Genomic DNA, 22,462 nt, shown 5'->3' with positions numbered 1-22,462 from the left:
TTTTCAGTACAAGTGTTACCATCTAGAAAAATAATCTAGTTCCATCCGTCATCACAATATTGTTCATCTCTTTCTAAATGTCGCGTGTGCGTACAAGTGATGATATTTCCTGCCAGTGTTGTATTGAATTATAGTTGTAAATATTTTTAAAAGAATGATTGTTTACCTAGCAGCCGAGGCAAGAGTGTGTAGATAAGTTTCTTGTAAAATTACGATGGGGACGTTTATCTCGTGAAGGATTTTGGTCTTGCCTCGATTGCTATGTCAAGTGGGATCTAAGGGCAAAGGGTTGAAAAATGTGCTCAACTAATGGTTGTAATTAGGAAATTATTGGAGGTCGTTTATAAATTACGATTTTTTACATGACGATGAAATAAATGAAATTTATACAATCATTTTTAGGTTAAATGTGTCTTTTTGGAAAAATCGTAAGATATAAAGCGACTTTCGCTATATCGTAAATATATAACAATATGATTTTGGTTGCTTTTGTAAAGAGGAATTCGAAGTCGTGAAAATGCCGTCATTGTAAAAGTAACTCAGTTATTAATATTAGATCTATTAACCATGAACCGTGAATTGTTTAAGGACAACGTAATGCCTTGATTTTTAATATCAAGATTATTTCAAAAATATTTAGATGCAGAAGCAATCACGTGGTGCTAAGGGACAAACGATATTTTTAATTTATAACAAGAATATGTATTTAGATACTGATCCATATTCTGTATTTTGATATTTTTTAATCAATATACGTACCTTAACATTTTAAATGTTGTTTTATTGAAAAAATGTTTTTTTTTTACACAAAAACAAAAGCTAGTGATTTAAGGTAGGTTTTATAAAAATTAAATTATACTCAGATATTCAAGAAGTTTATTTCAATGTTTCAAATGAGGATCTTACAAAAAATATGATAAAATCCGACCAGTAACTACGCGGGTATACGGATGGCGTTAAAATTAATAAATTCGATGATTCGTCCATTACATCATCATTTTATCTATAAAATTTATCATCACATCAAAATATCAATTGAGTATGAATGAAGAATGAATTTGTAATGAAGCAATTTACAATTACGATTATCAAAATCCTCACATAAAATCATCTAAAATGTGCGACATAAAATAAAGCATTTAGGACAAAATGCACATACGTATACCATATTCAAGATAAAGAGAAAAATACACTTAGTAACAGTGATGTCTATGAAAAACCTCCATCCAGAAATGGTCAACAGCATTACACCGATCAGCTAAAACAAGTTTTACCTATATTTTACAAACATTATCAAGCTTTAGTAAAAATAAAAGTTTATTATCTAAGAGTTGTATTTCTCCGACTATATTTACATCTACATTAGAGAAACTTTAAACCGCTCTTTTGAAAATTTACACAATAATTTAAATTTTAGGCCTTAATGAGATTCTATCTACGTCTGTATCTAAGTCAACCATTCTGGTTTTGTCTATCTACGATATGAGTAAGTCGACAGGTCCCTTTTGTCAGTATTTGGCATATCTTCTCACACGCTAGCGTAGTTTGGCATCCTAATCTACGATCTTCAATCCGTGTATCACTACTGGCTCTCTACCGAGCCTTACATTGTAAGGTTTGTCAATGGTCACTTCTTTCACTTTGTTGATTACTTTTGGAAATACACTTCACTATCTACATTTCTTTGAATTCACTACTTCTATCTACTATTCCACACAGTATGAAGTAAACACTTGTCTCTTATCACGTTTGTTAAATGTTTTTATTTTAGATTTGGCTGATGGAACCGCAAGACTGCCGTCTTCTGGTCACTTGTTTCCAAAACCTTTTGTCGAATTGTTTCTCCTGTAAGAATATTACATGAAAGTAAACGTAAGGAGAAAAAAATGGCTAATGAAATCCTAGAGACATTTATATCATGACTGAAAATGAACAAGAAGTTTTAAAAATATATAAAGTGTAGTGAATATTCTAATCTAGATTGGTGAAACAGAAACTATTGTGAAGGATTTATAATTCAAACACCTAAAAAGTGAAGTTAAATTAATTATAATGGTGTGTGGTACTTCAATCATAAAGAACTAGGTATAGAAACATTTAGCAATAAAAAAAACTAAAGATCGCCTGAAAGTCGAGGAAGGGAAGCTAAGCAGCGGGACGTTAATGAAAAGCGCAATGGATTTTTAGTAAAAATATATTTTCCAGAAAACTCGTTCCAATCAAAATGGACAGGTAAGATCGTCGAAACAAATGAGCTGCGTAGTATAGCTGGATTTAAACTAGACAATAAGCAATTTTAAACAATTGACGTGAGCTTTTAGCGAACAGTCACAGAGTAACAATTCATCAAGTAGAATTACAATAAGCCAATTCGATAATTTTGACAAAACACAATATATTTTTGCTAAAAAGTCGTACAATTAGGTTAACAATAACGTGTAAGATTTTAAAAAGTTACCAATATTCGAAAGGCAATTTTATTGGCCAGTTACATATAGCTAACAATCCTAACACTCACTACCATACGCACCTCAGCTAACTATTAAAGGCAATAGCGTTAGTACGACTAACAAACGTCGCTTACATCACTAAATAACAAGGATGTCTTAAAGTTTTAATTCTAATCAAGCAAGAGAATAAAATAGATAAGACAAGCGACTTAGCTATTTCTTTATAGTTTAGCCGAGGTCTCCGTAAGTGCTCGCTTATATCTATACTTACCTAAAAGCAACCACCTGGACTATACCAATTAATTAGGACAGGCCAATTAAATTGCCAATTGTAGTTACAATTAGAACACTACAACATGTGAATGACAGGTTCTCATAACCAGTGACCAGTCTTTCAGTTTACGATTACATTTATCTAATTTTCTTAATGTCATCAAATTTCGCGAAGTCTAATTGATCTAGAATTTATGTGATTAATTAGATGGTTTTAAATTTATATTTATTGATATTGTATATTTTATTAAAGATGCCCAAGACTGTATTGATGACTTTCAAAATTTTGATTTAACTGACACACGTAATAATTTTAATAATGTTACTGAGTTTAATGTATCCCTTAGAGCCAAAACATTTCACAGTCTACCAGATAAAGGGACTTAATATTTCGAAAATGGTCGAGACTTATAGTCCGATTCATAAATAGGTGTCCAAAATGTAAACAAAGGTGTTGACCTATCAAAATACGTTCTAATTCTTATTTTTGAAGATATTAAAGTAATATAGCGATAATAAAATAATAATCTAAATAAATTAAGATCAATTCAGATTTATTAGTATTTATATTATCTCAATTTCGTTCCATACAGTAATAATAATAATAATAAAAAAACACGGTTTATGATAGAAAATTAAAATATGATAATGGCAACACAATTAAGATCGAAAACATTTTTTGTGCCGACATTTTAAGTTTCGTAGTTGATGTTATTCATTTTCGTGATCGTGATACTCGTGATCGAACTCGAATGTGCGCGTTTGTTAAAGTTTTTGTTTCTTGTTAATTTGTTAAGGTTTACAGTACCTAATCGTATTTTGACATTGACATTTACATTTTGGACACCTAATTATGTGTCAGACTATAGATTTGCTTAAATCCAGCGCGGGCAAGGGAGTGTCACACATAGCCATTGACAAAGCAAATCTTGTAATAGCCGGGGTTGCTCACGCTCGCGCGGCGCGGCGAGAAGGGCCGGCCGCCCAGCAGGAAGGGCTCGCGCCGCGGGCTATCGGACGACGCGCGACGACGGAGGAAACCCAATCTGGAAATGTTACTGGATATACTATCGATATATATCTATGTTATCGATATATATCTTGTGAAGAGTCGGTAGATGTATTAACCTAACCTAACCTATTTTGAATAAAAAAAAAATGATTTAATTGATTTGATAAAGTTTATTGTAAGATAAAGTTTATAGTAAGTTAAATTTGATAAAGTTAAAGCTACGTTCGCGATAAATAATATAGTATGCTGTATTGATATACTAAAAACAAGGACCAGGCAAAAAAAACATTCAAAGCCTCCTTTTATTTTAACCGATTTTCAGATTAAAAGACTATTCAGTTCTTGCATAAGATGAGAAAAATGTTCAGAGAGAAGTAACCTTTTTTACCGACCTCGACTACACCGTTTCTTTTGGGCAAGAGCCCAAGGAAAGATACTTAACAATATTATCTCTAAGTTAATATCGTGTTTAAACGTTTGTTTCATCTCGACATCTCATTAAACCGTTTCCGTTCCTACTAAATACTAAGTAATTTACATAACCAAATATTACTTCATGATTATTATAAAGACTTACATCTTCCCGTTCTGGCATTGAGAGCGCGTCCGCGAACGCATCGTCTGAGCTTCCGCTCGTGCCAGTTGCTCCATCTCCATAAGTTTCGTTTCGCTTTCTGGAACTGGATTCAGAAACATATTTCATGTCTTTTGTTTTTATAAACAAAGCTTTGTTTTGTGTGAAACGCTACATAATTGCATTAGTTACAATTAAAGCTTTTTACTTTGTATAATTTAATTAGTACGAGTATGTTTGTTAGAATTTAACAAATATGTGTGCTACCCCCGTTTGTAATAAATGACAGATCACTACCTGCTTATCGATTTGATTGATTTCTATTATGGTAGCGGCACAAAATAAAAACTAACAGAAGGCAATCTCATGTATGTACTTCATTTCTAAAAGCGCACAAATTATAAATATAATAATTTCCTGGACTTCCAACCTTTGTGATCGAATCCTATATACAACAAGAAATACAAATGTCAAATTATTTGAATGTCATGAAATTGTTATATATATAGGTAGTTAACTGTTAAAATTATGTCCGTTTCAAATAACTGGTTAAGTATACAGGGTGAATTTTTAAAACGGGCCTTCAGGGCCAAATCCGAAACTATAAGGATTAGCGAAAAATGCTGAAAGGAGTTACGAGGCCGATTTTGATAATAACTAAAACTGCATCATTAGTTTTTTAAAATATTTTTTTCCTTAGCCGGGAATCGAACGAGTTCATTTTAAAAAAAATGACACCTCTATATTATTCCACTATCTGATAGTGTCGCTTATAAGGATCAAATTCTGGGAAGTAATGTTATGTGACAAATTAAAGGAAAAGGAAAATTTTGAAGAAAATACGTATTTTTCCATACATTGGCATACTAATCCTTAAATACATAACAAATGATTTATGTATAATTCTTTAGAAACAGACATAAGTCATACCATTGAAGAATTTGTTGGTTAATCAACTAATTATTCGATGTTATGACCATGACATACGGCTTAGTATGAGAAAGTAATAGTTTGGCAAATAAGTTACCGCCGTTTTTAGGATTGATTTTTTAATGAAAATAGATAACTGATTAAATAGTAAATTCTTATTGTTTGTTGATTACAACTTCGTTTCAAAGTTAAATATGATTTTCTATATCTCTTTTTTTAGTAATCACTCGGATTTGACTCTAAAAAGTAATTCTCGCAAATTGTCAACTTTACATCTGTATTAAACGATACTCCGCCCATAGCAAGTAAATCTATTTTAATGGACCTAAAAATAACCTTAGCTAAGTCGGACATAAACATATAAATTATTGGGAAACAAAACGTCCATTTCGAATGATTAGAAACATTGAGCCAATAAAAATGTTAATACACGAAATGTTTAAATTGATGAACGGCGGGAACTTAACTGCCAAATTAATATGAAAAAATATGTATTTTCTTAAAATTGAGGCTTTTCTTTTAGTTTGTCATTTATCATTACTTCCCAGATTTTGATCCTTATAAGCAACACTATCAGATAGTGGAATAATATAGAGGGTGCATTTTTTTTTCAAAATGAACTCGTTCGATTCCCGGCTAGGGAAAAAGTTATTTTAAAAAAGTAATGATGCAGTTTTAGTTTTTAACAAAATCGGCCTCGTAACTCCTTTCAGCATTTTTCGCTAATCCTTATAGTTTCCGATTTGGCCCTGAAGGCCCGTTTTAAAAATTCACCCTGTATATTATTTCCTTTCTCTACATATTTGACTGAATACTTACAATGTGTAAAATATTTATTATTAATTTGTTTTAATGTATTTACGGTTGCTAACAACGAGGAGTTCGAAAAAGTGAATTTGTTGAATTAAAGTTACTCCTTTCACAAGTTCACTGGACACAATTACAAGTGTTACTCACCCTTCCAGGCATATACAGAACTGCGCGAAGTAGTATGCGGGGCGGTGCGGCGCGGCGTCACGCGGCACAGCGTCACCGCGTCGGCGCTCGCCACGCGCCGCAGCAGCGAGCGCTGGCACGCCGCGCGAAACGACCAGCGGTCGGACCCGCCACCCTAACGACACGATTAGAGACTTTGAATGATTCAAGGTTTCGAATCAATGAGTTGTAGCGACTTCCCGCTACTCGTCAAGAGATGGCGCTGCTGAATCACGCTATCGAAGTTTTCTAAACATCTTGCATATATACAAGCTCCGAACTGAGTCTGTTGGAGCACGGCCGCTCCCCGGGCACGACAACCTATCCCGGCGGGAGATCTCTCTTTGTCAAAGAGCTATAGGTGCTCTGGCTCGGAGGACCATTTAGTTATCGATATACTTTAAGCAATGGACCACAGATGCTTACGCCGCGAAGTACAGTTTAGTTTTCGATATGCTTTGATTAATGAACTACAGGTGTATCTGGCGTATAGGATCATTTGGTAATAGATTTCTGTTAATTAAAGGGCTACAGGCATATCCGGCTCGAAGGACCATTTAGTTATAGATATAGTTTATTTAATTATACTAATATTTCATATAATATATAATTGCTAAACAATATTAGTATTTATTTATACTAATATTCTTTAGTAATTGTATTTTCTTGAATCTTTACGCTGAATTTTTTTTCACTGTCATGGTTTCAATATGGATCAATGAACCAGAATTAGTTAGTACCTGTTTATTATTCTTTCCTACCTTAATACGTACCTTTTTATACGATAATTAGGTATAACCTATCAAAATTTATTTCAGCTGTAAGGAATACCTAATACGATTAGAGAATTCCTAATTCCTCAACAAGCCTGAAAAAATACTCTAGAGCCACTCTCAGGTAATTCCCAAAAAAACTTTAATTAAAGTAGGCAAACGCAGTAAATATTATAGATATCTCTTACCCAAGACCCCTCCTGGTCTGCCAGCATGTCCTTCCCCTGATCCAGCGCTAGCCTCATCTCCGCCCGGGGACTGAGTCTCTCCTCGGGGGTTGGCGGAGGCGCTTCCTCCGGCCGTGATGATTCTGGCGCTGGGCTCGGCTCCGAAGCTGGACATACAATTGTCTTTTATTGTAATAATATTATTAATTTAATGATAAAAGCTAGTATATATGACGAGTATGGTCAACGAATAAGGCCAAATAAACCACCAGGAATTGAATTAAATATTCCTCTTGTGTCTAATGTTTTATTGTAAGTTTTGATCCCGAACGCTATAATGTCTGTCATCCATAGGAATTCAAATTTAATCGCTACCTTAGCCTATTTTCGTTATTGTGAGATAGGCATATTAATTTAGTTATACAGTTAAGAAAATGGTTGTTATTTTAAAATAAGAGACTTTCGAGGCACTGGATATATCATCATCGGATGTTTTCATCCGGAACAGTGCAGATTAACCTATTGTTGTTCCACGTAACACTGGGTATGGGTATCTTTTTAAAATGAAAAGTGTTTTATTTTAATTACACGCTAGTCAACTATAGGTTTAATAAATTTCTGACATACCTGGCGACAACTGATGGAGCGGCGTGGGGTTGTGTATCGTGGTACGTTCGAGTGTGGAGGGCGTGCTGGCCGAACTGGCTGAGCCCCGACGACCGACACCAACAGCGGCTCGCACCTCCGCACACTCTTTTGAAACTGTCAACAGTATGCCTTGTTAGTCTTTGTTGGTGGCTGCTGGGTAGGGAACTCCTCGGAATTAGGTGGAACAGACGTGTAGTCCGCTACGAAAGTCAATAGGAGGTTGGTAAATGTAATATAGCTTTGAGAATATCATGGATCTTATCTAGTTAGTAGGAATCATTATGTTCTTTTCGTTGAACATAAAATCATGTTGTAATAATTAATTATTACAAATACTTTGTCGAAAAATAAAAGCAGAAAGCGTGGATTTCTTCTGTAGTGACAAATAATGCTTATTATTACTGCGTTTTCTGAGATCTTATATAATTTATATAGTAAGAGATATAAAAAAAATATTAGTGTATTACAGTGCTACAAGTTGATAAGCAAAATGTGTAATTGTCAAAAATATTTGTGTCAATGTAAGCGTGGAAATTATATAATATTAATAGAAATATAAGCTAAATGTACTCTGCTAATCAACTACTTATGTGTGTATTAAGTTATATTTCTTTCATTTCAAAACTTTTCTTTTTACTTGCATAGTCTACTTACTACCTTCGTCCTTAGAATCTGGGTAGTTTTTGGCTTTAAAAATCATTTAACAGGTCTTCAGTTCAGGCCAATAGATCTTCAAATTCTTTTATCAGAAACCCTTCAATTTTATTACATTTTAAGAGCCCAACATCACAGTTTTCAATTGAGATCAATAGTTCTTTGTAAGCGTTACCAGATTGTAAGAGCATCGAAGGCGCCTCGTTGGTGGGCGTCCGGTCGGGGCTCAGCTCGCACGCGGCGCCACCAGCGCGCGCCGCGCCAGCAGCCGGCGCGCCGCCCGCACCCTCGCCCTCTGCTTCTGTGCAACCAACCACCTTATGCAACCTTACGTAACACGAGGAATAGCTAAGGCCGTCCTCCCACAGAGGTATTGACAAGCTAGGCGACTAAGATGCGAACCATACCGTCATAGTCGTAGAACAAAGAAAAATGCGAAATTCACTTTTTATCAGATTTGGATAACCTATTGTCCAAATATTATTACTGCATTACAAAAAAAAAACTATGTATTTTAGTTTTCAAATTAATCAGTCGATATAACGGCGGATCTGAAATGCGCTCATAGTAAATGACTTTTGTGAATAACTTGAAATGGCTACCCTGTAAAGTTTGGTATTTGTTAAATCCGACTTTGTTCTACGACTATGACGATATATATATGAATCAATACCATACCAATACATACATACGTAAGAATGAATAGAATTTACTGTGGCGACAAATGGTTTGTGTCTCAGTCGCGTAGCTTGTAAATATCTCCGTGTGAGAAGGATCTGGCAATCGTTTAAGAATGAATTACTGAGCTGACGTTCAGTCTGCAAATCTACAGGGTGTTTCGACCGATAGTAATTCGGAAAGAAATGTAGTACGTTTTATTGAACAGCGTTTTTTTTTGTATGGAGGTGCAAGGTTTAAAATTGGATTGTGATTAGTTCTGTTACTACAACTTCTTCAAATTACTGTATAACATGTCATATGTCAGTGTTAGTCGTAGTAGCTACTTGCAGTCACATACAACATGAGAATTTTCAGAATGAAGTTTGTTAAAAAAAACTGAATTATTAGAATACCTTACCTGCAGATTATTATAAAAATGAAATTGATAATACTAAACTGAAATGGCAGTAAACTGGTTTTACCTAAGACATTTGAATAATATTTTGTTCACAGTTGCTTTATTTCATAATTGCTTTTAGAAATTTCCCTGCATAAGATTGATTTGATATAATAAAATATTTAAGTAAAAATGACGTGATTTTTGTTAAATATAGATCTAAAATATGTGTAATGGAAAACTAAGTATTTATAATGAAGAGCCAAAAGTCAATTGCAAATCTACGACAATCATGCTAAAAAATAATGTATAAATAGTTCAACAATAATAATGAGCAAACATAAAAATCGAAATACATATAGATTGAACGCGGTGAAATAAAAACGGCAGATTTATTGATTTAACGCACCCTGTATGTATGTTTATTATAATTAATATTTAGAGCCACATATAATAAAATAGTTTAAGTATGAGAAAAAATTATTTAAGCTTCTACGCCGGACGTTCAATCTAAACATACAACTAAAAGCAAACCTTAAGAAAAGCATGCCGTGTATAAATTCTAAATTGATCCTTAAATAATAATGTTAGTTAAGAACATAATTGCTATGTGTCATGTGTTAGGATTTCATCTTCTCACCTTTGGTTTTTAGTCAAGAAGTCCTCTTTGCTGTTGAAATGTATTCTTTGTTAGTAATATTATGTTGCAGGTGAATACTGTGTCTGTCTTGTATTGTGACTGTCTCGTTTATTTTAGTTGAATACAATAATATGCATCTTTTTTAAATATCCATTTGAAATTTTAACACCCTGTATTAACTACACGTATATTTACATAGTACAGAAAATATACAAGTGACATGTAGCGACATCTAGGATAGTATGAGATCTAATGGCTCGAACACACTAGCTACTTTTTGTATCGCAATAGATTAATAACAATTTATAGTTGAAAAATCCGGAGAGAAACAATTTACTTAATCATGCTATCGAATATGATCATGCTATCAAACATGATCATGCTATCAAACATGATCATGCTATCAAACATGATCATACTATCAAACATGATCATGCTATCAAATATAAATAGTCAATAGAAAAGAAAGCTTTAGCGCATGTATAATCATTGATACAAAAAGTGTCGCGTGTGGTCAACCAAGCGTCATCCAGTAGCGCACTACGCGAGTGTGGGCGGCTCACCTGACTCGGAAGCAGAGCGCGGCGGGGGCGGCGCGTCGCAGCAGTCGTCAGCACCGCGGCCACGCGCGCTGCCCTGCGCCAAGCGCCGCACCAGCGGACCAGTCACAATGTGAGATACGACCTAGCTACTGACTATGCTATGGTCTGCCAATAGCGGGTTTAACCCTTCAGCGAAAATTTTGGCAATGTGTCTCAATCTGAATTTAATTGATAACTGTCGGTTCTGTGAGTATCTATCTAATATAACAGTGAAATGTAAAGGATGATCCCGGAATAGAACCTAAATCACAAAAAGGTTATTACAGTAACACAGTTTTAAGGGTACATGCAACAGACATGCTCGGTTTGGTATACATTCTTCATTTCCACGTTTTCATGACTTCGACATGCGAATTTTCGTTTAAAACAACACTGGAATCATTTTGATATTTGTACCTTGAATATACCTGCTTTTGACTAATGTTTTAGTCTATTATTTATTCTTTTTAACAAATCATTAATCAGTTGTATCAAATCGAAGATATTCACCTGGTCATCAGAGTTGGTGGGGGTAGCCTTGTTGTCCTCACTTCCACTGTCAGAACAGTCTTCCTCGAGCAGGGGCTCTAGTCTTCTCCTAAAAACATCCCTACGTGACACGGTATTATTAGTAAATTTGTCGAATTTGTAACTAGTAAGCCAGTATTGTAACAGTAAGATAACATTGAAGAAAGCATCTAGACGTCTAAAGCTACACATCAATCAAAGTGAGTTAAAATTGACAAGCTGGAGTTAAACTTGAGAGGGTTAAAGCATCATCAAAGTTTAAACCGTGCATATCAGCAAAGCATAAGTGAAAATTTAGAAATAGTAAAAAAGCGTGGGTAGTAAAATTTATTGTGTAAAATAGTTACCTCGGCAAAAGGGGTCGTAACGTTGTAGGTCCAGTGATGGTGGGAGCCATGAGGAGCTCATCCATCATTAGTTCCGTATCATCATCCCCAGCGTACGATGACGATGACTTTGTAGGCGACTGTAAAGGTAAAGTCACTGTTCACACAAATATTGGATATTTTAATGACTCAAACGTCACGCTGAATGTGCTGCCAATAAAATTGATATTTTATGTCTTGGAATCCACCAATATAATATTTCACTGTGATAATTACATAGGACATAAACGTAAAGTATTAACGTTACCTAATATTTCCTAAATTATGTTACTGTCTCCTCCAATACAATATTCTTTAATCTCAAATTTTGAGGTTGTATAATTAGTATCTGATGTTTAATAAGAAAATAGCTATATAAAAACTATTACTGTATTCTCACCGAGAGTGTGCCATGCTCGGAATCTGGTAGATTGTCTGAGAGGTCGCCAGAGGACGGAGTGCCCCAGGCCTCTTCACCACTGGCTCCACTTCCCTCCCCTGTCTCTGCTGTCCCTTCTTCAGTACCCAAAGTTGTCTTCCAGTCACTTACACCAAGACATCTGTATTTCATAACATGAATAAGTAGGTATATCTTTTATGTAAACATTTAAATAATTCAGACAACAAACTAACAATAAAATCTACAAAAATAAATCTTTGCTAAACAATTTACATCGAATAAATAGTAAGATTACAGAGATATAAATATAAATAACTAGTAAATTTTACAAAATATGTTGCTGAATATCTATAACATTTCAAACATATTGATTCATTTTACGAATCTAATTAGAAATGTATTAGCGTAGTCTTGATGAAAATAGAGTTGTAAATAACATCAATTGATCAACAGAAATAGCATCTAATTCTTTTTTTTTAATCTATTTACTACGTTACTTCGTCAGACGAATATTCTAAAAATCTAAAATTTGAAAAATAATTATAGAACACACATAATATAAAGTATTTGCTAGTCAAAATTTAAAAATCTAGCCAAAGACGACGTCACCAGCTACCGGAACCTTCTAAATCGCTATAAAAACTCGGTTAATACTAAGAAAAATCTCAAACAAAACCAAAAGTCCACACATACTCATCGTGATTTTCCCCCTTTTGTTGTATTCCACCTTTTGTGATAAAGGAAAGATAAAGTGTTAGAAAGAATATATAACGATATAGAGTGATGAAACAAATATTTAAGAGATACAGTGGTAAAAGTTAAATAATAATTATTTAAACCAAAATAATGTGATGAATAAAACAATAAGGCAAGGAAAACATAAGTAAAAGAATTTACTTATAAAACGTTTAGTAGGTCATAGGAAAGTGTCAGAGCAATTTAAAATAAATGTAACTATATTAAGAAATAGATATTTTATTAAAGAAGATTCTTTGGATGTCAATAAGATTCAAAATTCCTTTGTAACTTACCGTTCCAAGAACGAAGGTTGTTTATGTGCAATGGACGTATTGGGCACGCTCTCTGTGTAACTGAATATGTTCATTTTTTCCACTACAAATGAACCAGCACGTGCCGTCCATCCCATGATACCACCGGCAGCTCCAGCTACTGAGGGTTAAAAAATATATTTCCATCAATTAAAGGTGGTAGAACACTTTGTGATTCGACTCCGGCGGCACCACAGTGTTAAGCGCTATTGTGTTCTGGTTTGATGGGTGTGGTAAGAGAGACATACTTTTCCGAGGTTTTCCAGCTTAGTCCTCAGGGGTAGCGGTGCATCTGTGGCCGACTTCAGGTAGAAATGTCCAATTCTAGTTGGAGTTGATTACAGATGTCCATGGGCGGCAGTAGCCACATGTCATTAGGTGCTTAAACAAAAATAGAACCTTTTAAATTTGAATCCTAAGTTTTCTTACTTACTCACCTGGATTATATGGTTTAGGGGTCGTTTCTGGTTCTTGCGCGGTCAGTCTTACATTACCATCATCAGTCTCATCAGATGGTAGCCGTTCAAGGCTCGACATCGTGCCATATCTAGAATTAAATTTTTCCGCACTTAAATTATTTACCTACAATCTGATCAAATGGAATAAAATATTCTAGTAAATAGAAATTTTAAATTAATACCTTTTCAAGGATACGTATGGTAAATCATCTGGAACATCAGGCGAGTCGGGAGAATCATCTAGAAGATCGTCCTGTGATCGCAAATGAAGTTATGTAAATGTATCATTTCCAAAAAATAATTTAAAGTATAGGAGATTAAAAAAAATCTTACAGTCTTATTTGTAGTATTATAATCTGGCGTTGGAGGGACAACTGCTATATTCGGGACCGGAGATTCTGATTTGATTGAGACCAGGCTACCCGGTCGGGAAATTGTGGTTGTTAAATTTGATGCTGAAGTTCTTTTGAAGGGTTCCACTCTCATCAAATGAGCCGCTGGATTGATAGCAGAAAGTCCCATTAACATAAGAGGCCCCAATTCCAATTCGTCATCCGACAAAGCATCAGTAGTGGTTGCATTTGTATTCAAGTCTTCCGTTTTCTTATTAATATCACCATTCATTTTGCTTACTGCTGATATTCCCATCCTAGGAGATCTTCTAAGACCTCTTTCTATCTTAAAGTCAGTGTCATCCTCGTGTATCGAATCGTCGTCTAAGAATACAGAAGATGTTTTTAGACATGTACCAACATTTTCCCTTTTAGTTACTATGTTTATACCTAAAACTTTATTGAGAACATTTTCAGCCTTTTTTCTAGTCAATTGTTCTTTTCGTGCCGATGCCGGTGATGAGAAGTTTGATGAAGATCTTGATTTCGGTAATATTATGCTTTCAACACATTTTACTTCATTGATGTATTTTTCTTGTGCTATGACGCACTGTACTTGATTTGCGATGTTCGAACTTGACATGCGTAAATCATTAGAACTAGAGTTGAAGACCATAGAACTACAAGTGGTATGACTAGTTGAAAGTGGACTGTTTCTACTACTAGACGTTGGACTTGGTGACATGATGGAATTGTCTTTCCGTAGTTCCAATTGACTTTTTGTTTGACTCCTAGACTGGATGCTTTGATTTAGAACAGGGGAATCTGTAGTTAGATCGTATGATGTTGATTTTAACATTCTTTGACTTTGCTCGATGGAGTCTATAACTTTTAAGGCAGCCTTAGGGGCATCTTCCGGACGTATTTTGATAGCACCTTTTCTTTCTAAATGACAAAAGAACTTTGGCTTACGAGTACCACAGTTCGCACTACATATACTAGTAGAACTCTTATTAGATACTGAATTTTGAGGGGAAGGTTCGGGTTTAGGTTTTGGGAGTACGGGAGGTTCTTTTTGGGATATTAATGGGCTGTTAGGTTTTGATAAACATTTCTTGTGACACTGTCTACAGACAGGTATCGTATCTACAACAACTGGACTTGTCCGGACCGTTATCTGAAATAAAGCAAAATAAATTTAATGTATTTTCAAAATAAAAAAAAAAAAACAATAATAGAAGAGAAATCAATAAATAATGGAATATTTACACAAAATCTTGTATAACAATACTTAAATGTAAAATATTTTCAATAATTAAACTTACCTGACTACCAGAATTACTACTTTTTGAAGGACTCCGATCATTTTCTTTTTTCTCAATAAATGATGTTTCCTTATTTTCCGCATGGTTTGCGGCAATGTCAGCTACTTCCAAAAGGTTCAGTTCTCTTGACCTTTTTCGTAGTTCTTCAACACTCCACATCTAATAAGCAAATGTTCAAAATTACCCATTGTTACCAAATTGTTTTTTATGAATAAAAAACCTTGCTCATATCCTTATTGCATCGAGGTAAATTTGTAAATAATTGCAAATTATTAAACAAACTTAATTTTGTTTAATACTTTCATGAATTCATTTGAACTATTAATGACATTTAAATACAGACGTATTACCTCCATGTCAGGTTCTGGGGGATCCAATTCTTCAGCTTCGGGTAACTGCGTCATCCACCGCTGAAGGTGTAGGGTTGATCCTCTACTTCTAGTACTTCTAGCTTCGGTTGCACTTCCTCCAGCGCCTGTCTGTGTTTCTGCTGAGCTTCGACGTGTCTAAAATTAAGTCTTTTATTATAATTTATATCTACTGTATTATGTGAATCGAATATATTTTCTTGGATAGACAAATTGAAAGTAACTTTGTTTAATATTGTTATCTAATAGTCACGTGGATAATTGACTCTCCTTATGTTATTAATAAATATGAAGTTTTTGAATGTCATAAGGTGATGTTTATTTATTTCGTTAAATTATTCAAAGTGTACTTACCATCTTGGTAATACATATTATAATTTATCCTTAAAATCTTAAGTTTTTTTTTTTAATTGACATATCTTTTATGACTACGTTACTTCAGGTAACTACAATTACTTTTACAATCTCATGATGTACCACAACAACACACAAGGCGTTACATAGAAAAATGGTAGGTCGCTTTTACAAACTTACATCTAGTTTTTGCAGATCAGCTCCGCAAAACGGGACGTGTACATTTTGAAAGAAATAAAAAATGTTTTACCACTGACAGTCACTTTATTCACCGATCATTAGAATATACTGCTCCGATCTAAACATAAAACATCCAAATTCATATAGTAAGTTCATTATGTTACAAAGAACCCAGAACAATAAAATGTTTTCTCAAAATTATCATTTTTTTTCATCATAATCTATTAAACTATTATTAATTTACACACAGCCAAAGACATCGAAAATTATTGACTCTAACTACGAATTAGTTTTATAAAAAGGTAGGTCATACATACAAAATCCCGGGAAATTAGGTTATGTGAACATTTTACGATGCTAGCGATAATCGGTAAAGTACGCGGCATACTAGTAGTACTAGTAGTAATATAAGTGTAACGTGAATATATATTTAATACAATAATACTGTTAAATAAAAAGCGGTAACTACATTTTTTATTTACATATACATGTAACATCGACTACCATTTTTCACTGTAACACATATTACTCTAATTACAACGAGTGCTCGAACGTTAAAATAACAAGCGGCGTCGAAATAAAAATGAACAAGAGAAATCTACAATGGATTATATGAAAGAGATATCGCGAATGATCGCCAAATATCCACATGACCTGTACAAACATTTGTAAGGCTATGTACAGATACAAAGAGTTAAGAGTCTGTACACTTAGATCACTTTATAAATTTAATCAAATAGATTGTTACTTTGAATGTTACCAATAAAGTTATAATTGAAAAAAAAGTAAAGTCATTAGTACCAGATTGAACGTAGAATGCAGGACAAGTAAACGTCGAATACCGAGTAGATCCCCAAAGTAAAGAGAATCATAAGAAAAGGACGGAAGACTCAGAAGCAACGACGTAATTAAAAATCTATTAACTTGAAACGTACAAATATCAACTACACATTGGTACCCTATAGTTACAACTTTGACACAAAATCCTATTACAGTAAATTGTAAAACATTGGCATACACGTATGAGTAAGCGAATTACACTAGTATTAATTAATTTTCAGTTCTGTAAAATTCATTTCCTTAGTACCCAGATTTATTTTGTCACGGGCGTCACACTTATTCCTAGGTTGTTTCATAATAATTAAAATACCGATTTTTCTGAATACTGTTAATGTTCCAAAATATGTCTCTCAAAATTTACTACCACAACCTTAATCTCAATCTATAAGCATGTTTTTAACAATCCAATAAATTTTGTCCTCGTCGTTGGCCAAATATTCCGCGACAAAGCTATGCCAATTAATCCAGATTTTCACAAAATATTATTTGTAAACCAGTGTGTAAAATATCTGGACTACAACACATTTAAGTATTTTGTGATTATATTCGTCTAGGAGCCTCCTAAATCAGTTTTTACCGCGAATCCGGTGACAGCTAGATTCCGCCATTTCCGGATCCGACTCCGTGTATCAAAGTTCTAAGTAGGCTGGCGGAGTGGGGCGCTCGGGCAGCGCCACTCGCGGCAGCAGCGGGTCGTCGGGCAGGAATATGCGCTCCTCGACCGCATGCTTATAAGACGGATCGACATCTAAATCAGCTAGAGCTAGATCAGCTTCGAACGATTCCCATCGACAAGGGGACGCTTCCGAATATTCTTCGCCGCCATCAGGTGTGACTTGAGCACTAGGAGAAGTCGCTCTTTCCTCGTTCTTTTCGATACTAGAGGACGAAACGAAATGCGACGAAAAAGTCTGCGAATCGGCTGGAGAAAGATTCGCTGACGGCGTTTCGGGAGTGGGAGCGGTTCTCCACACAGTACTGAGAGGGCCCCTTACGGGTTGTGGTTGGGGGGAATCGGAAATGGGCCTGACGTCGAAGCTGACCCGGACCTCTTTTTCGGGACGCTCCTCAATGAGCATGTTGAGGTGGGATCGGTAAGAGCTGGCCGGCAAGAGAGCCAGGCTTGAGTGTCTTTGAAGACTCGATCCTGATACCTGGCGCTGTTGGGAGTCCAAAGTCGCGAGAGAGAAGGTTAGTTGTGGGTCGGGAGAGTCCAGCGGTGAGCCGAGTGGTGTCCCCGACATCGTGTGAGCTCGGTATCTGAAATATATGAATGTTCTATTAGCATCAATCTATGAATCTATCAAGTGCTAAAGGGTAATGAACCAAGCATTTCCCAGGGAAAATGTAAATCCATGATTGCTGATATTACAACTTACATTTGCCTTTGTAGCAAACTCTGCCACACTGCCTTCAGATCAATAGAGGGTGCGCGGAGAACGATCGGTCTCGATCTTCCTGGAGTACGAGGAGCACATGACACGAGGGGACTCTCACCACCTGCACGACCTAATATTAGACGGAACTCCGTCGCTGGAAGAATTGGAACCATTTTCAGAAATTTCATTAAGATATTTATTAATATCACTAAAGAAATATATTTGGTCTTAAAACTCTCATAACTATTAAAGACAGGAAGATTCTTCTGCAAAGTATGGCACATAAGTTGATGAAACAAATTTTTCAAATTTGATTCTTGATCTCGACTCACCTTTCTTCCTAATATTAAACTGAGCTTCAGAAACAGTGCCCAAGGCGACTGGTTCCTCCGTAACGAACAACACTCGGTCCCTGGAGACCGTGGCGAATAGCAGCAAATCCGTGAAGAGCAGGGCCCAGTAAGGGCGGACAGCTCGACCTTCTACCCTGGACAGTTCTCCGCCGAAGATCCATTGCCTCCCGGCCGTGCTTAGAACGAATGGCTGGAAATAATGCAAGACTATGTAGTAATGAATTAAAGAATATACGTATGTTTTTACGGAACGGAGACGGTATATGAATGACGGTATAGGATGTATAATGAAAGTTATGATTTTTAAGGTTGTGACTGCCTGTATTATACAATCGGAGTGGTACATTCAAGTGCAAAATTTTTCATTGTACCCAAATTGGAAATCGTACTGATTACAAGACGCACATTTAGGCATACATAAAAGACATACATTTAGTATATACGTACGTGTTTGGAGTGTATGTGTAGGTACACACGTTAGACATGTACGTTGATAACTTTTTCACAAAAATAATCCTCTTTGGAAAAGTACTAATCTAAGTAGATGAGAAATAGTTTTGACATGAGATTGTAGTTATTTGTAGTCCTTACCTTACACCTAGTGAACACGAGTCGACTCTCCAAATCAGCTACAGATAAAAGTGGTTTCCCATCACCAGCGAGTCCCATCAACCCTGAACCAGCGGTCACATCTTGGTATCCAATCTGAAATAATAAGCAAGAAATATAGTTATTCAAATTTATACTCATTGCTTTTATCTAATGTGGCATACTAGTTCCTTACCAGTACAAGCAAGAATTAATCAGTTTGTGCCAAACAAATAAAATTTCTCTTATTTTATTATTTATGATATTTATGAGATAATATACAAATAACGCATAAAAATAAGCTTGAAACAATGGACTCTTTAATTCTTAATTATCGAAAACGAGAAAGGAAAATTAAGAAGATGAAATAAATGTTATACCTGTAACTGCTCTACAATAACTTGCAATTGCTTCTTTTCCAGCTGTTCATAAGGTCCAGCACCATTAGAAGCTGCGGCTGCCCTCATAAGCCTTAGCAGTTCCCTGAACTGCTCCAAGGGCTTGTGAACTAGGGACGTAATGTCAGGTCTCCTCCGGGGAATCGGCGGGCTTGTGCAAAACCGGGAAAAGGCTCCACTAGGGTCTTTTGACTTTTTCACCTGGAAATAATAAATTGTATCAAGTAAAGTTTTTATTATCTACACTCCAGTTTTACTTCTTTCATTGTCTACATTTTGTATATTTTGCTAGTGTATTTTCGAATAATCTGTTTATTTTATTCGATTCATTTGCTTAATTATCATCGTCATCACTATGATCTCTACAATCAAATTTCACATTAATTTATATTTTGACAATATCTTAATCTTACCAGAACACAATCGGCCCTCTTTAATCCTAGGCAATACTTCTTATAAAGGCTAAGGAACACAGGCGTCTTCTGTAAGTAAACGGCGACCACCGTCGAAGTCTGGATCTCGCCGTCATCTTGCACCACTTGGTCCAGAACTTCTTCTGATAACCTGAAGATCTGCGGAAGATAGTATATAGTTTATACAATGTCAATTGATCTTTTATTATTGATTAGAAAAATCATTGCTCAGTTGACCAAGATAAATGTGGTGCAAAAAATCATCCTCGTAGAACATGTTGTGGTTATTGCAGCCCAAGAAAAAGTATGACATAACACACTTTAAACGAATGTATATAAAGTTATACTTATCATATTAACGATATGGATTAAATTCCAGAAAAGTCCATAAGTACCTGTTATCATCGTTAATAAGAAGCTTGGATATTAACGATATCACATTTTTATAACGTTACATTAAAGTTATAAGTGACTCATTTGATACTACAGTTTAAAAACAGATGCGGGTAGGTGAAGTGGGGACGACACCTTGGCGGCGCTCGAGTTAACAGAGAGCGACATTCTGGTCGGAGACTTCAGCAAGAACAGTCGAATAACGGAGATACTTGTGTAGTTATAATACTTCTAATCACTAGTGTGAACTTACTTACGTATAGTTATTATATCGTTACTCTGTACCTTTTATGTGACTATAAGATTACACGCCTTCAAGACCTTCAAGATGAGTATCATTTATATACCTCTTCAATATTCTGAAAGAGTAGCTGGTGGTCATTCGGGGCGATGAGGTCCGCTCGTTCGGCTAACGGCGACACAAATCTGACGAGGCCGAACTGCAGGCAGGTGGCGTAGTGCTGCTCCCGCGCCACCACGGCCAGCAGCGCGCGCTTCCTGACATCCGTGGACAAACCGGGGATCTGTGGAGCCCGAGAATTGAGTATGCACCTAATATCGATCCTAATCTAACCTAACCTATTTTAGTTTATCTGTGGAAATTCCTTAGATTAGTCTAAATAGACTAGTCACGCTTTGTCAATCTTCTTCTATGAGACCATTTTTTTTATAATATAGGAGCAGCAGACGAGTATGAATTCCACCTGATGGTAAGTGGCTAATGCCGCTCATGGACATCTGTAGTCAACCCTAAATAGAATTAGATTCCTACCTGAGGTCGGTCACGTATGCGCCCCTGCCCCTTAGGAATAAGCTGGAATGCCTTGGAAAAGTCTCCATTACTACGCCAAATCGTAATGCTCTAACGTAACCTAACCAACCAATCTTGTAGTATCTGTGGGGACTTCTTAGATTGGTTTAAATAGACTAGTCACACTTTGCCGATTCTCTTCTATGAAACCTTTTATTTTCTGTGAGTAATGATGGCTTGTTTTTAGTATACAGCGTGAAAAGTAAAAGACTATACATACTGAAAAGCACGATATTTAAAAGCCTTAAGTAACCATTAAAAATATAATGCAAGGAGAATATTAATAAACTGTATAGTAAACCTGAACAAAATTAGTATTGTAAAAATCTTAAATTATGGAGCGCTACCCTCATGACGCATCTACCCTCTAAACACACCCTCCCTCTACCCCATCCCATCCCATCTACCCTCTATAAAAAGATAATTACTCGCCACTGCGGTGAAGATACAGTACAGTACAGTGATTTACAGAATTAACAAAATAAACTAATCCTAATAACTGTTCAAAATGATTGCCCCGTCTCGTAACGCAGAGTGCGGCGCGTTTACGCATATTGTATTATTGTAAACGCATCACTTTAGACCTTATCAGAGACAGTCTCTGAAATAAGACATTTCGGCCGACACGAATTACAACACACACATACAGTTTAATTAGAACGCGGATGGATAATACACAGGTAAAAAAAAACCCGGAATATGATTGCAAACAGTACCCTTACCATGAGTTTTTATGTTGTGACAAATATGACTGTTTTGGTATTTGTTTACGTATTTGCCCATACAAATTTCAATCAGCGCCCCTAGCGGATTGTATCAGAACTGTAGTGTCACTGATGTAAGTTAAATGTCTAAATTGACAAAATGGCGCTTTATGTCTTGTCTCTCTTTTTTGCGAACATGTGAAGCAGACATAAAGACTTAAGCATTTACTTATTGTTACGTTTACTTAGTCTGGCTGAAGCAAACGGAATAGAATAATGGATTGAGTAAACGTAACGTAAAATTGTGGGATGTTTTGAATACTCATGGTGAGGGTACAGTAATGGCGGCGCGTGCGCTTTGATTGGCCGATGGCATCCCTCCCGCCCCGGCGCATGGCAACTCTTTGATGCGCCGCCGATGTCCATGCATAAATGTTTGATGGGATTTATACTTCGGTCACTAATTAGTGATCGAAAGATTTATACGATA

The 22,462-nt window shown here is 35.6% G+C and overlaps 1 protein-coding gene across 2 annotated transcripts in view; it reads right to left on the bottom strand.

Annotated features, from left to right (window-relative positions):
- Nucleotides 1–859: 859 nt before the first annotated feature.
- The window catches only part of PsGEF (Protostome-specific GEF), a 79,040-nt gene continuing 57,437 nt past the window's right edge, over nucleotides 860–22,462 (bottom strand). For both annotated transcript variants that reach the window (XM_073079194.1, XM_073079195.1), the window contains 24 exons: nucleotides 20,805–20,981; nucleotides 20,065–20,223; nucleotides 19,634–19,852; nucleotides 19,257–19,370; nucleotides 18,645–18,855; nucleotides 18,313–18,466; nucleotides 18,088–18,193; nucleotides 15,542–15,697; nucleotides 15,192–15,350; nucleotides 13,868–15,043; nucleotides 13,717–13,787; nucleotides 13,514–13,623; nucleotides 13,059–13,197; nucleotides 12,028–12,187; nucleotides 11,610–11,728; nucleotides 11,245–11,344; nucleotides 10,717–10,789; nucleotides 8,632–8,757; nucleotides 7,782–7,916; nucleotides 7,176–7,321; nucleotides 6,197–6,350; nucleotides 4,313–4,415; nucleotides 3,676–3,769; nucleotides 860–1,845 (listed from right to left, as the gene is read on the bottom strand). In XM_073079194.1, coding sequence (XP_072935295.1) covers nucleotides 1,768–1,845; nucleotides 3,676–3,769; nucleotides 4,313–4,415; nucleotides 6,197–6,350; nucleotides 7,176–7,321; nucleotides 7,782–7,916; nucleotides 8,632–8,757; nucleotides 10,717–10,789; nucleotides 11,245–11,344; nucleotides 11,610–11,728; nucleotides 12,028–12,187; nucleotides 13,059–13,197; nucleotides 13,514–13,623; nucleotides 13,717–13,787; nucleotides 13,868–15,043; nucleotides 15,192–15,350; nucleotides 15,542–15,697; nucleotides 18,088–18,193; nucleotides 18,313–18,466; nucleotides 18,645–18,855; nucleotides 19,257–19,370; nucleotides 19,634–19,852; nucleotides 20,065–20,223; nucleotides 20,805–20,981 — 4,239 coding nt within the window. In that variant the 3' untranslated portion in view covers nucleotides 860–1,767. The remainder of the gene's footprint in view (nucleotides 1,846–3,675; nucleotides 3,770–4,312; nucleotides 4,416–6,196; nucleotides 6,351–7,175; nucleotides 7,322–7,781; nucleotides 7,917–8,631; nucleotides 8,758–10,716; nucleotides 10,790–11,244; nucleotides 11,345–11,609; nucleotides 11,729–12,027; nucleotides 12,188–13,058; nucleotides 13,198–13,513; nucleotides 13,624–13,716; nucleotides 13,788–13,867; nucleotides 15,044–15,191; nucleotides 15,351–15,541; nucleotides 15,698–18,087; nucleotides 18,194–18,312; nucleotides 18,467–18,644; nucleotides 18,856–19,256; nucleotides 19,371–19,633; nucleotides 19,853–20,064; nucleotides 20,224–20,804; nucleotides 20,982–22,462) is intronic.

This window comes from Epargyreus clarus, unplaced genomic scaffold (genome assembly GCF_041222505.1).
Source record: "Epargyreus clarus isolate Ecla_fem2 unplaced genomic scaffold, WU_Ecla_fem_2.2 ptg000014l, whole genome shotgun sequence".
Taxonomy (NCBI): Eukaryota; Metazoa; Arthropoda; class Insecta; order Lepidoptera; family Hesperiidae; genus Epargyreus; species Epargyreus clarus.
This window is presented reverse-complemented; position numbering and strand designations above follow the sequence as displayed.